General features: G+C 39.1%; 1 protein-coding gene across 1 annotated transcript in view; it reads right to left on the reverse strand.

The window, feature by feature from the left end:
- The window catches only part of DNMBP (dynamin binding protein), a 100,427-nt gene that overhangs the window by 48,901 nt on the left and 36,652 nt on the right, over positions 1-14,874 (reverse strand). Inside the window, exon 4 of the mRNA XM_090278396.1 lies at positions 11,929-13,923. Within this exon, the coding sequence (XP_090134522.1) occupies positions 11,929-13,923 (1,995 nt within the window). The remainder of the gene's footprint in view (positions 1-11,928; positions 13,924-14,874) is intronic.

A 14,874-nucleotide genomic window follows, 5' to 3' on the forward strand; every position in this document is an offset into this window, starting at 1 on the left:
AGAAAGAAAGACACCTAAGATCTAAAGGTGAGTGCTGCAAATGAGGAAGAAACCAAGCACTGATGAGTGACTAAGAGAAGGGAAGGCAGAAACACAGAGAAAAGAATCTGGGAGTATTGGAAAAGGAAACAACGTCTGGAATACAGAAGAATAAGAGGTGTTTGGGGGAAATCTGATATACTCTCAAGGGTATAAATGTTCTAAGTGGAATAGGGCTGTGTGACTCATTGAGGATATTTTAGAGTTTAAACCTTAAGATGAATGTAAAGGGTTATAAATATGAGTTAAATGAGGGTTCAAATAAAGGAAATGGAACTGTGAGCAGCTTGGGGAGGTGACTAGCATGAACGGCTAAACATTTTGGAAATTGAGTTACTTCCTGATAAGCTAGCAGTCAAAAGTATACCTGTGAAGAAGGAGTGAACAGTTTAAAAATATATAACAATGTATATATATACACGCTCTTAAATTCATGGATATTTGTAATCTAGCAAATAGTTTCAATAGCTGAGAATACTAAAAAAAATATTATGCCTGGCATAAGGTTTGGGAAGATGGCCAAGAGTCAGTTGGGATCCCACCTCCTTAAGCCCTAATGGATCCGATATTTTTCAAGTGTTGTTTCCTACCACCTTCTTTACGTCAAAACGTGGCACAGTACATAAGGCCAGGTAATGAAACAGACCTGCAGTTGGGTCACTTACTGAGACTTTGGGCAAACCTCAGTTTTCTTATCTTTCAAATGTGGACATTTTGGGGGATAAAAAGAAGTACATAAAAGCACCTAGCATACAGTTTGACGATAATTGCTCAGTTAGTTACAATTGCTGTTACTACTCTACGCTTTCAGCACCTATCTTCCAGACGCATCGTGAGGCTTAGTCTTTCCTCTCTATGTATACTTTTTTCCTTTTAAAGTAATCTCACTAAATGTCAAGGCTTTAAATAATGCCCATCTATATGCTGCCAAAATCTATTTGTCCCAAATTTATGTCACCAGCCCTAACCTCTCCCCTCCTGAACTCTAGGCCTGTATACCAAACTGGCTAATCAATACTTCTACCTGGATGTCTTATTGGCAACTCAACGTAACCAAAACTGAGCTCTTGACCTCTGCCCAGTCCCACCTCCCCCACTAACCAGCATCTCCTGCAGTTCTCATTATTAATTGAGAAATTACTGGAAACTCCAGTCCTACCAGTTGATCATCCTCAGGGTCACTGTTGACTCTTATTTTTCTCTGACACCTCATGTCTAATCTACCAGTAAGTCCTATTGGCTCTAATTCAAAACAGACCTAGGACTGAGCACTTCTCATCTCTACTCTACCATCCTGGTCAAGGTTGCCATTATCCCTTGCCTGGATGACTATACTAGCCTCCTAACTGGTCTCTCTGTGACACTTCTGTTAGCAACACTGTAGCCAGAGTAACTCTGTAAAGTTGTCAATCAGATCATATCACTCTACTGCTCAAAACCTTCCCGTGGTTTCTTGTCTTACCCTGAACGGTGTACTACAAAGCCCATGTCTTTGCTCTAGCTGAAAAGGCCCCCTTGCTATTCCTCCAACACCAGACACACTCTTGTACTTACTGTCCTATCTGCCTGGAACAATTACCCACCGCCCCCAAAAAGGCTTGGCTGGCTCCCTATAATTACTCAAATCTTCACTCAAATGTCACTTTTCAGTGAGGTCTTCCCTGAGTCCACAGATTCTTTTGCCTTCTACTATGTACAGATTTTTACTTCTTGTTTCTCTCTCCCCATGAGGGCAGAGATCACTGCTGTAACCTCAGAATATTGTCTGGCACATAGTATAGGAGCTTAATATTTACTGAAAAAATGACTGCCCAGAGTTTTTAGTCTGTTGGGGAGTCCATGCTAGCAAGACACCAGTCCTTTCACTTGGTACTGCAAATCCTCAGTGAAATCTGAAACCGATACTTCAAGTCCCTGGATCTGTTCCAGTCTCTCCACCCCTTGGCCTGGAGCTGAGGGTAAAAAAACCCATACTGCAAACTGCAAAGAATAGTGATTCACAGGTTAATTAAAACTAAGCTAACTATTTCAAGTTAAATTTCTTCACATATATTAAACCATTTATCCTAAAATAAAAACTAGTTTCTGTCCTGAATTAGCAGTCTCTAATGGCTTCTGACTATGGTTGCTGTTTTATACCAAGATAAAGTCCATTAGAAGTAACTGAGCTAATTTTTACCGAGGCAACACCCCAAACCAGATGTTATACAGCCAAGGATACTTGCTTTTTTCTTATGTACTGACAAAGTAGGAAGAAAGGTTATTATTTCTTTTACATAAAAATTTATCTTGAAAGACCACAAAATTATTTGGCTATTTAAATCTATTACCTTTTACTAGTTTTAAGAAAGAATTCTTATACTCGAAGCATTCCAAAGAGTCTTCAGAATAACAACTTGCTTCTGTATGTAGAAAAACCATACTTTCAAATTTAAAAAATCTGTTTAGGGTATTATATATCACTGTAGTATAAAGATGTCATTGTTCCATATCATTAATTCTCCAACTTATTAATCTAATGGCTCTCTTTAATGAGCTTTAGGTCCAATCCAATATCTTGCTGAAAATGTTAATTTCCTGAAAAACATATTCTGATGTGATTTGCAATAGTCATTTAAATTAAAATTAAAAATTACCCCAAGAGTCTCTTGTCATCTCTCCTCTTGGCATTACTATAAAAGCAAGAGAGAAGGTTAGGGACAAGTTTCCTGATGTAGAAGAGGCTGACTCAGTCTAGTTTGCCATCCACTGATCCAGAACCATGGGTCACAGCCCACACCAAAAGGAACTACAGCCATGATTCAAAGGCAGCAAGACAGACAGTGATTAAATGTACAGGTTATTATCAGTATAATCACTAGAGTTTCAAAGACACACAAATATGAATGATACTATGACTATGCCTGTTTTATTAATCAATGTACAGCTAGTGGCTGGCTCACAGCATGTACTCAAGGAATATTTACTGAGTAAAGAAATGAACGCAAACCCTATTTGTCAGATTCAGGCATGTGAGCCCCTCCTACAGACAGAAAAGGACTATGAACCTACAGGGGAATTCACATAAGACTGTCAGCTGATTTCTCAAAAGAAAGTTTTCAGGCTAGAAGGAATTGACAAGAAATATTCAAGGTCATGAAAAGCAGAGAGCTATAGCCAAGATGGCTCCACCCAGCAAAGCTATCATTTAGAATCAAAGGATGGATGAAGGGTTTATTATATGAAATGTTAAAGGGACTTATTTAAGAAAAGGAAGAGCAAAACTATGAACAATAAAATAGCAAAAAAAAAAAAAAAAAAAAAGTATCTATCAAAAGTTGAACCTAAAGAACAAACTAAGCAAACAAGAAGAACAGAAACAGAATCAAGGCTAAGGAGAGCATTTTATGGTTGCTAAATTGGAGGGGGATGCGGAGGAATGGGTGAAGAGGTGAGGGAATTAAGAAGTGTAAATAGGTAGTTACAGAACAGCCACGGCGATGTAAAGTATAGTATAGGAAATGGAGTAGTCAAAGAACTTACACGCATGACCATAGACAGAACAATGGTGGGGGGGATTGACTGAGGGTATAGTGGGTGCTGTGTGGAGATGAGCCAAGGGGGAAAATCAGAGCTACTGTAATAGCATAATCAATAAAATATAAAATAATAAATAGGTTTTCTTTAAAAAAAAAAGAAAAGAAAAGGACTATGATATGCAAAATGAGATTCTCCCAGTGCAGCATGCAGGCCTAGTCAGAGCTTCCAAAAGTAACGTGTTCTGGGAAATCCGAGTCTGTGGACTAACCCTGATGTGTTTCCAGTGCTTCAGAAGTCAATCCATTTATCAGATTTGAAGGTACTGTATTTTAGATATGGACGTAATTTATTAACTAGCAATTCATTGGACCAGAAGCTCCTGAAAGCAGAGAACACATTCACGTTGATTACCGTGGTATAGACCCTGCACAGTGCCTGGCACATGGTAAAAACTCAAAAAACATTTGCTGGAATGAATGAGTGGTCGAATCGAGTAACACCCTGAAGCCAACAAAGTGACATTTCATTCCCCAATGCACTATCACCCTAAATGCCTTCTAATATTCTACACTGACTCCACATAATGACTCCAAATTTAAAACTCCTAATTCTCAGAGCCAAACACTGGCTTATCTAAAACTAATACTGGGCTTTCTAGTTCCAATAATTGAAGTTTCGGTTATTTGAACCAACCTTCTCACAGAAAAATAGCTTAAAAATTAGAGAAAATAGTAGAAAAAAAAAAACATGTTAAAATGATCAAACCACTGACAAGATGGTAATGTATAAGCCAAAACTAAAAGCAAAAGTAGAATCCAGAGAGCTAAATAACCACAGAAACCACAATGCCCCTGGGTGCTTGCCCATCCCAGAAAATGGAACTTTCAATCAACAGCCCTCTGGGGAGGAGCCCAAAACTCAAAGCTAGAGCTGCAAGATGAGGAGTCTAACAGGAGACCTTTCATGTAATAAGCTAATATTCCAAAGGACTAGCCCTCTTGCAAAATTACAGCTGGGGTCCCTGGTCGTCCAAGGTACTGTAAGGCTTGAAGTCAATTTAAGGTGGAACTGGACTGAGAATGACTGGTGTTTCCATGCGGGAATTCCTTCTTAGCAACTCTTGGGAAATTTATGTCTTTTTGAATCCTAAGGAGAATTAGCTGAGAAATCTGGGAACCCAGAGAAAATGTTATAACACTCCTGTGAGAATCAAGCTTAACAGTAAGTGTAGAAACATTACTTTCGGTTTCGGCAACCGTCCGTCTCGAGAGACGATGGTGTAGCTTCTTAAGAGTCTATCTGCACCGCCGAGAATGGCTGTGCAGTCCGACTCGGGAGTGACACGGTATCTGTCTCCTCCCGTGTTGAATCGACATCTTGCGATGATGCTGGAGTGTCCTCTCCAGTGAAGCTGAAGCTACAGAGCCTGGGCAGGGTAATATGGAGGGTCTGCTGTTGCCCATGCAGCAGACCCCCCCTCTCTTCGCAGCTGAAGGGTCCAAGGGAAAGACGGAGTCAATACAGCTTGGCTTCAGGTGCGCCGCAGGAGTTGCCGGTGTTGACTACAACGTCAAACTGCCTTAGGGACTCCGGCTCCGGATTTTCTGTAGGGGTTTACTCCCTTAGCCTTTCCCCTGAAGAGGTATGCCGCAAGGCAGCGGAGGAGAAACATTACTAATTTGAGGGAATCCACAGCTGTCAAGGTGAAAGCAACAGCAGAAAATACTGACACAAAGTAGAAGATAAAGGTTCACCGGGACAGCAGTACACAGAGAAGTAATTAAATCTAATCAGCTGGTTTTGCTTATAGCTGTTGCTGTGCTATGTGTGTGCCAACAGTGAGTCATTCTTGCAAGTAAAATAAATATTAATAAGCTCATTTGCACAGTATATTTTACACAAATCTTATAAGTGATGGTCCAAGAATATCAAGTTTTAGAAGCAAAATAAGTCCTTAATTGGCAGTTGTGACACATGAGTCTACGTAGGGTTGCTAAATCTTGCTGAGAGAGGTGAATATTCCATTATTTGAATACTACCCACAAATGTTTGCCCAGTGTTTTCCAGAGTTTATTTGCTATAGTTCTATTTATTTCCTATAGAACTACAGTTCTTTGTAAATATAGAAATGTAAAGAGAAGATGTGAATACTGTCACAAATTTAGTATAAAATTTGAATCAGCAAAAATAATATCCATTTCAATGGCAAAGCCAAACTCAGAGCAAGCAGATGAAATATTTTATTTGATAAAAAAGAAAATAAGCTTACATGAAGCAGCATGTACCCTAATGGCCCCACCTGAAGATGCTTTTAGATACACTCAACAATTTAACCAATATCCATGCAAAATGGAAACTTTTTTCTATATCTGGAATATTAATCACAAAACAAAAAGTAATACCATTAGACCAATCAACTAATGCCTTGTATATTTAACATTTTACTTTAAGGATAACTTTTTAACCAACCTCAAGAAAGAAACTCAAAAACATTCAAATACATGAAGGCTGAATAACATGTTATTTAATAATGAATGGTTTAGCAATGAAATCAAGGAAGAAATCTAAAAGTATGTGGAAACAAATGAAAATTAACATAAGACAACCCAAAATCTATGGGGACATAGAGAAGGCAATCCTGAGAGGAAAGTCCATAGCAATATAGGCCTACCTAAAGAAGATAGAAAAATCTCAAATAAACAACCTAACCCTACATCTAAAAGAACTAGAGGAGCAACACTAAACAAAGCCCAGAGCAAGCAGAAGGAAGGAAAGTATCAAGATCAGAGCAGAATTAAATGACACAGAAACTAAAACAACAATTCAAAAGATCAATGAATCCAAAAGCTGGTTCTTTGAAAAGATAAACAAAACTGAAAAACCGTTAACCAGACTCATCAAGAAAAAAAGAGAGGACCCAAATAAAATTAAAAATGAAGGAGAAATAACAACTGATACCACAGGAATACAAAGAATTATAAGAAATTACTATGAACAACTATATGCCAAGAAATTGGACAGCCTGGGAAAAATGGGTAAATTTCTAGAAACATACAATCTTCTAAAACTGAATCAGGAAGAAGCAGAAAACCTGAGTAGACCGATAAGAACTAATGAAACTGAAGCAGTAATCAAAAATCTCCCAAATAGCCACAACAATCTTGAGACAGAAGAACAAAGTTAGAGGGATCACAATACCTGATATCAAAATATACTATAAGGCAACTGTAATCAAAACAGTCTGGTACTGGCAAAAGAACAGACCCATAGATCAGGGAACAGAATAGAGAGCTAGTAATAAACCCATGTCTCAAGTTAATATTTGACAAAGGGGGAATGAACATACAATGGAATAAAGATAGCATCTTCAACAAATGGTGTTGGGAGAACTAGATTAGTACATGCAAAAAAATGAAACTAAACCACCAACTTACACCATACATCAGGATAAACTCAAAATGGATAAAAGACTTAAATATGAGTCATGGTACCATAAAAATCCTAGCAGAAAACGTAGGCAGTAAAATTTCAGATATCCCGTGTAGCAATATTTTTGCCAATATATCTCCTAGAGCAAGGGAAATAAAGGAAAAATAAACAAATGGGACTACATCAAATTAAAAAGCTTCTGCATGACTAAAGAAAACATCATCAAAATAAAAAAGGAACTGATTGTATGGGAGAACATATTTGCTAATGATACATGGGACAAGGGTTTAATCTCCAACATATATAAAGAACTCATAGGACTTAACACCAGGAAGACAAACAATCCAATTAAAAAACAGGCAAAGCACCTGAACAGACATGTCTCCAAGGAGGGCATACAGATGGCCCATAGACATATGAAAGGATGCTCAACAACATTACTTATCAGAGAGATGCAAATTAAAACCACAATGAGATATCCTTATACCTGTCAGAATGGCTACCATTAATAAATCAACAAACAATTAGTGCTGATGAGGATTTGGAGAAAAGGGAACCCTACTGTACTGTCGGTGGGAATGCAGACTGATGCAGTCACTGTGGAAAACAGTATGGAATTTCCTCAAAAAGTGAAAAATTGAACTGCCTTTTGATCCAATGATTCCATTGCTGGGAATATACCCTAAGAATTCCAAAACACCAAGTCAAAAGGAATTATACCCCTCTATGTTTATAGCAGTACTATATACAATAGCCAAGTGTTGGAAATAGCCTAGTGCCCATCAGTAAATGAGTGGATTAAAAAACTGTGGTACATTTACACAATGGAATAATACACAGCAGAAAGAAAGAAGGAACTCCTATCCTTTGTGACAGCACGGATGGAACTGGAGACTATTATGCTAAGTGAAATAAGCCAGTCAGCAAAAGACAAATACCATATGATCTCACTTATAAAAGGAATTGAATGAACAAAATAAACTAATGAGCAAAACAGAACCAAGGGCATGGAGACAGGGAACAGACTGACAGCTGCTAGAGGGGAAGAGGAAGGGGGAATGGTGGAAAGAAGAGGAAGGGACTAGTCAAAGAACATGTATGAGTGACCCACGGACATGGACAACAGTGTGGGGACTAAATGTGGGAGCGGGGGTGGGGCTTGGATAGGGAGGGCAAAGGGAGAAAAATAGGGACAACTGTAATAGAATAAACAAGAATTTTTCTAAAAAGGATAAATTTTAAATACCAAATATTTCAGAAATTATTTTATAACTTAAAAATAATATAACAATTATTTTGTTAATTTTCCCTTCTTTTAAATCTTTTATATTATCAAATGTCTATTATGTTAATTTTTATTTTGATAAATATTTTATAGTTATGTAAGATGTTAGGGTTAGGGGAAGCTCAGTGAAGGGCATATGGAAGCTCTGTCCTATTTTTGCAAATTTTCTGTAAATTTAAAATGATTTTAAAATAAAAAGTAAAAAACACTTTAAAAGTCTATTATCAGGCCCTGGCTGGTGTGGCTCAGTGGATTGAGTGCTGGCCTGCGAACTGAAGGGTCCCCAGTTCGATTCCCAGTCAGGGCACATGCCTGGGTTGAGGACCAGGTCCCCAGTTGCGGGTGCACGAGAGGCAACCACACATTAATGTTTCTCTCCCTCTCTTTCTCTCCCTTCCCCTCTCTCTAAAAAATAAAATAAATAAAATCTTAAAAAAAAAAAAAGTCTATTATCAGAAAGAAAACACTTTTACATGTCACTAAAATATAAAATCTTGTCACAATTTTTGATTCATAGTAATAATAAAATGCACTTCATATATATTTCTGTCATATGTACATATATAAAAATCTCTAAAAATTTTAATACATTCCTAATATGGGAAAATTATTCACTGTTAATTATTATGGTCACTACTATTATCATTTAAGAACATGTAAATAGTTTTTTAAAACACAGAATAATTTATAATTTTAAGATTTACCAGGAATTATAATTTCTTGTTCCTGAACCCTAAAGATTACTGTCCTTCAGGAATTTGGAAACAGCTGACCACAAACAACTGAAAGAAGCAAATAAATGCAAATCCTCTCTGGAGTCAGGTGCCTTCCTCTCAGGTCTTATAATTTTCTAAATACAATGACTAACATACAGTAAAAGATAGTCAGACATACAGGGAGTCTAGACTACACTAATGAGAACCACATGGCATGAAAAACAGTCTCACCACTACTTAATATCTTGGAATTATCATACACAGACTATAAAACCTTATTTTTACCTTATGTAAAGCAAATTTAAAAACAAGTTGAAAGGTATTTGCAGCAAACAAGAAACTATGAAAGGTAACACATCAGACGTGAAAAGAAAAGTTTATAGGAAATGAATCCTCCTGACTTCATAATTCCATAGTTTTAAGAAAGAGCCATATGAAGAATGGTATAAATATTGAATAGATTCAGATATGAAAAAACTGTGAAAATCTGTATATCATGTCATACTTAAATTTAATTCATTCAAAGTATTTATTCCCTTTTGATGTAGCTAGTTTCATACTTAAGTCTTGAAATCAGAAGTGCTTCTTAATAGTATTTTCTTCTAATTTCTCCAACTCCTATTAAATGCCTATTGTGTGATAAGCATAGTTAGGCATTTGCCCATACATTTTCTTATTTGAAGAAGAAGGAGGAGGAGGAAGAGCTAGAGGAGGAGGAATAGCTACCATAAATAACTTCATTTTGCTTCCGGCACAAAACAGGACTATTTTGCTACCCATGAACTATGTCTCACTGACATCTCTGCACTGACAGTCCCCATCCCCCTAGCAGTTCAAGTTCAAAATAACAGCAGAGATACAAAATCTTTGAAAGCTCTTAGGTATAGAGCAGGCAACTTCAATTTCATTCAGTTAAACTAACTTAAATTCATCAAGTATTTAAGGAGTCTACTGCCTATAGAACACATGCTGGGTGTGTGGGAAATGACACACTGACTGACACACTGACTAACACTCAGTACCCATCTTCTCAGTATTCTTAAAACTTTTATTGAGAGGCACAGAAACAAAAACAACAAAAACACCAATCAGAATTAGATAAATGCTGCACCAAAAGTTCTTTAAATCTTAGGCCTTAAATTTCAAGATTAGAGGCTATACAAGACTGGATTTGAGTGATAAATCCTGGTATTTAAACTGATTAATTTCCTCTCTTTCAAGGGACTAACTTTATTGTTGAAAAGGCTTTTTATGAAGACAGAAAAAGATGACCTCAAGAGACACTGTCAGTGATTGCAAGGAATAAGTAATTTCATCATACTGGCAATTCATATATGATATATGATATGATGTATGATATGACAATCAACATTAAGTCAACATTAATACACTGAATGTGGTATTTAGTGTATTCAAATAAAGAAAAGTCTTTCTGATTAAGACCCTACCCACCTACTGCTGATCTTTAACAGTATTAATCCTTTAGAATTAAAAAAAAACAAAAGAACAGTAAGAACACTAATAGAATTATTAAATTAGTCCTGAAAAAGCAGACCAGTTGAATTTAAAAATTACGCCGATTTCATCACTTAGTACCAGTCCATTAATCTACATATCCATTGAAAAACATTGCATGATGTTCTTAAGGACTGAAGATATAGCATTTATGTGGAACACTACTAATTCTCAAAAGTAACATTATTAAAAAATTCCTGCTACCTGGAATGTGGGAGACTTTTGTTCTGCCACTTGTATATCTAATGCAAGAATAACTTACAAGTATATCTCAATTGTAGGTATTGAAGGCACTGGAAAATCCTTGGGCTTGCTATGGCTTTGGGGATATAGTGCTGAGCCAAAGTTTCCTTAGAATTCTTCCTCAGGCATTCTGAAACCATCAAGGTATCTGGCATTCCCCCAAGAGTTCAGGTACTCATATTAAATGGCACCTTTCTGAGGTCTCATCCTCGTGCTTTAGCTTTGAGGGCAAATGCTGCTGCCCCTGTTTAGTGCACTGACCCATGGGCCCAGCAGCCTAGCCACTCCCCAATTCATCACACTGAACTTGCTCCAGGACCCCAGCCTACTTCCGTGCCTCTGAGTTTGCAGTTCCCTCAGAAGGGTGTGCACATGCACAGCGGTCCTCTCCTGAGCATATTTTAGATACAGGTTTCCTCTCTTTCTGTAACACCACCTGCTTTTCTTCTCCTGTTGTCTCACTCTCTTACTCTTCCTACTTTGCAAATTATTTCTCCTGGCAGCCTGGTGAATACAAAGTCTCCAGAGGCTGGTCACCCCGAATTAAAGGATAGTGTTTGAACTTCTGAATGTGCAAGATGGGAAGCAGTGAGCAGGAGTTGTTAAAAACATAAGCTCAAATCCTTGCTCCCTTGGCAACTGACTTAATCTCTATAACTTATTTTTTCCATCTATAAAGTTGCCAGTACCTTCAGGGTGGCTGTGAAGATCCTTTGTGTAAGTAAATGGTAACAAATGCTTATTAATAAGTTAATAAATGTTAGCCATTATTATTATTGAAATCTAGTCCCTAGACCACAAAGACGTAAGATGTAGTTTCGCATGTGTCTTAGCCTAAACATCTCAGTCCTCAGTAGAGCCTAGTTAACGGAAGTTATATTTGGGGACTTCCCATCTGCATGACTGCTAAGGATGTCATAGCAGAATAGGAGGTATAAATGCCACTGAGGTTTAAGTTTCTGTATCTGAGCCTCAAACAAAGTCAGGAGGCCACAGTGGTCATAGGATACATAGGGACTGAGAAGTCTAATTGTGATGATAGAAGAAATTAGGTAATGAAAAAGCTAATCATATTTAATAGTCAATCAAAGATGGAAACATATCCCTAAAAAACATGGGTAGGCTGCTACTTGGACTTACAGGTGTCAAGAAACAAGTATATATTATTTCCTCATCACTTACCTCTAAGTTGCTGGAGTTCCATATTTAAACTTTCAATGTTGCTCTCATAGAACTCAAGATTCTCAAGAGTCTCTGCCCTTACGGATTCCTCTTGCTTATCTTCCAGCGTTGAATTTAGCTCTTCTTGAGCTCTGCTATCCATATCCAAGTCCTGTTCCATTTCCTGAACCCTCACCAATACCAAGGGACACTGGGAAGTGTGGTCCAAAGTCTTTTCCATAGTCTCAGGGGCCTCTTTTTCTAGGGTCTCACAGCTAGCACGGTTACTGGTTAGGAGCTTGGCGGGTACCGCGCTCACTCTCTGTTGCGCTGCAGGAGGCAGGGGAGCTGGGCGAGAGGGCCGCACCGCCAAGGGCAGGTCAGGCTTCAGGTTCTGGTCCACCAGCAAGTGGGGAGAAGTAGATGCTGGAGTACAGGGACGGGGTGGTGGTGGCCTTAAGGCCTTTCTCCTCTCAGGCCGCTCCCGCTGGGTGATCAGCTTTGAGGAACCTCGAAATATATCCTTCTCAGAGCTAAAGTCCATGATTGAAAAGTGGCGCAAACTTTTATCTGGTTCTGTGCCGGACCCTGACAAGCTCTTCTCAAACTCTATCAGCTGTTGTGTCAACTTAGAATCCAGGTCAACGCTGCCATCTCCCTGTGGAAGGACTAATGCTTCCAAGGTGGGCGCCTTGTCTTGCAGACCAGGCTTCATCTCGGAACAAAAGCGGGAAGCATTTTTTTCTTTGGGTGTGTGGTGCTTTTTGGCACACCTTGCCATGTTCTGGGGTTGAGGGCTCAACTGGCTAGGTCTGACCACCCTAGAGGCTGAAGGAGAGGAGCCACTGTGAAGAGGAGACACTGGCCTCTTAAGGGTTTTCGGTTGCGAGTATGTTTTTCTGGAAGGCAGGCTGGAATAGTCTCTAGTCCTTGCTTCTAGAGGAAAAGGGTCAGAGAACTGCTCTGAGCTTGGGTGGCTCCTTCCTGCTCTAGAATAACACTGGTTTTTCGGCAGCTGGGGATGAAAAGGTACGTGAGGTTGGCAGGAAACACCATTGACTACCTCGGGAGGATCCTTCATGGAGGAGTCTGTGACAGAAGACTGTTCATGCCCTGTACCTGGGCTTCTCAGGGGCCCCCTGGAGCTGCCCTCATCCCAGTGAGAGATTTTGTTTACTTCAGATTCAGAGGTCAGATGAGCCAGGGGAGAAGGAGATATTTCAGGAATAATACAGTTGGACTTCTCTGCCTCATACTCATGCAATTCATGTCCTTTTTCCTCCACTACTAAAGAGTTCTCTGAGCAATCCAAAGATGTTTCAGGGACCCCAGTAAGGCTGCTTTCCTGCGGCAGGTCCACGGTTTCCTCCATCCTTGTTTCAGGACATAGCTTTACAAACCGGTAAGGAAAGATGCCTGTCCTGCCCTTCAGTGATCCTTCTAGCCAGCCATCTTCCAGGGTCCCCAGAATTCGGATCTTATCGCCTACATCAAAATCCAACTCATTTGGCTCCAGGGCTTGGAACCTGTAGAGGGCGATTCCGTAGGTCCCTGGCTGCTCATCCTCCTCTTCTGGCCCCCTCTCCTCTTCTCCTGTAGGGGTATCTACTTCACCATTCATAATGCAGTCACCATGATTTCCGGAACTTACCGACTCATCCACAGTCCTCAGGGGCCCCAAAAGCTCTACGAAACCTTCTGGAAAAATGCCTCTTCGACCCTCTAGTTCCCCTTCAAACCAGCCTGGCTCAGGAACTCCGATAATAGTAATCACGTCCCCTTCTCTGAAGTCCAGCTCTTCCTCCAGCTGGGCAGAAAGCCCCATAAGCGCCCGGGCCTGCCCCATTGAGTAGTCAGGGATCTGGAGCAGAGCGCTCTGCGAGTGCCACTGCCGGCTCTGCGAGGAGAGGCAGAGCTCCCGGACACACGAGGATGGGAGGAAGCCACGGGCACCCCAGCAGCTTCGGCCCTGCAGCCAGCCGGCCGTGGGAGCGCCATCGAGAATCACTAGGTCACCTAAAGAAAGAGAAGCAAAGAGAATGACTCCAGTCATAACCCCAGAAGAATATTACTATAACTAATAGTACAAATCATCATTTTAAACATCTACCAAATTCAAGGAAATACACACCTAGAGTTTTAAGGAATAAACAAACACTTCTGATGACTTAGTGAATTCTGACAACTTAATGCAATATACTGAAAATTCCTGTAAACCAGTGGTTTTTAAAGTGTGACCCACGAGACCTGGACTGGGGGGCAAGGTCTCCATGATCCTTTCAGAGGGTCTGTGAGGTCAAAACTCTCATATTTTCTTCAAACACTTCAGTCAAAACTATGTATTGCAGCAGATTGAAAGCAAATACAAATATGAGAATCCAGCTTTCTATTATTAAACCAAATATTAAAGAAATTTATAAAAGTATAAAGCAATGTTGTGAGAACCAAATGTTCACTGTTTATAAAACTAGTTATTCTGCATAAAGCATGCTATTTATGTTAACATGTCATGGGTTTTAAAAAATGAATTGATAAATATTTTTTAAATTCCTCATTTTCATAGCTAATATGGTAAAATATCAATAGACCCATATAAGCAAGAGCTTTTTAGGGTCTCAATAATTTTTAAGAGTATAAAGGGATCCTAAGATCAAAAAGTTTGAGAAATGCTAATATAAACAATGTTCTCACAGTCTGTACCACTGAATTAATTTATACGTGATAAAGAATATATTCATGTTCACTACGGTCCTTTAAATAGAGGAATCTAATTTCTCACACTAAATTATATTCAACATTAAATATGGAACAAAGAAAGAAATCTCCAGAAAAGGGTTCATTGTTGGAGGTACAGGGTATGGGCAATAAACTCTTCATTTATTTTCTCCATCAAGGAATGCAATGCAACTGGCCCAAATAAAATAAGACCAGAAGAGCAAACCGCCTAGTAAAATCATACGAGTCATT

This window comes from Furipterus horrens, unplaced genomic scaffold (assembly GCF_987537825.1).
Source record: "Furipterus horrens unplaced genomic scaffold, mFurHor1.1.pri manual_scaffold_5, whole genome shotgun sequence".
Lineage (NCBI taxonomy): Eukaryota > Metazoa > Chordata > Mammalia > Chiroptera > Furipteridae > Furipterus > Furipterus horrens.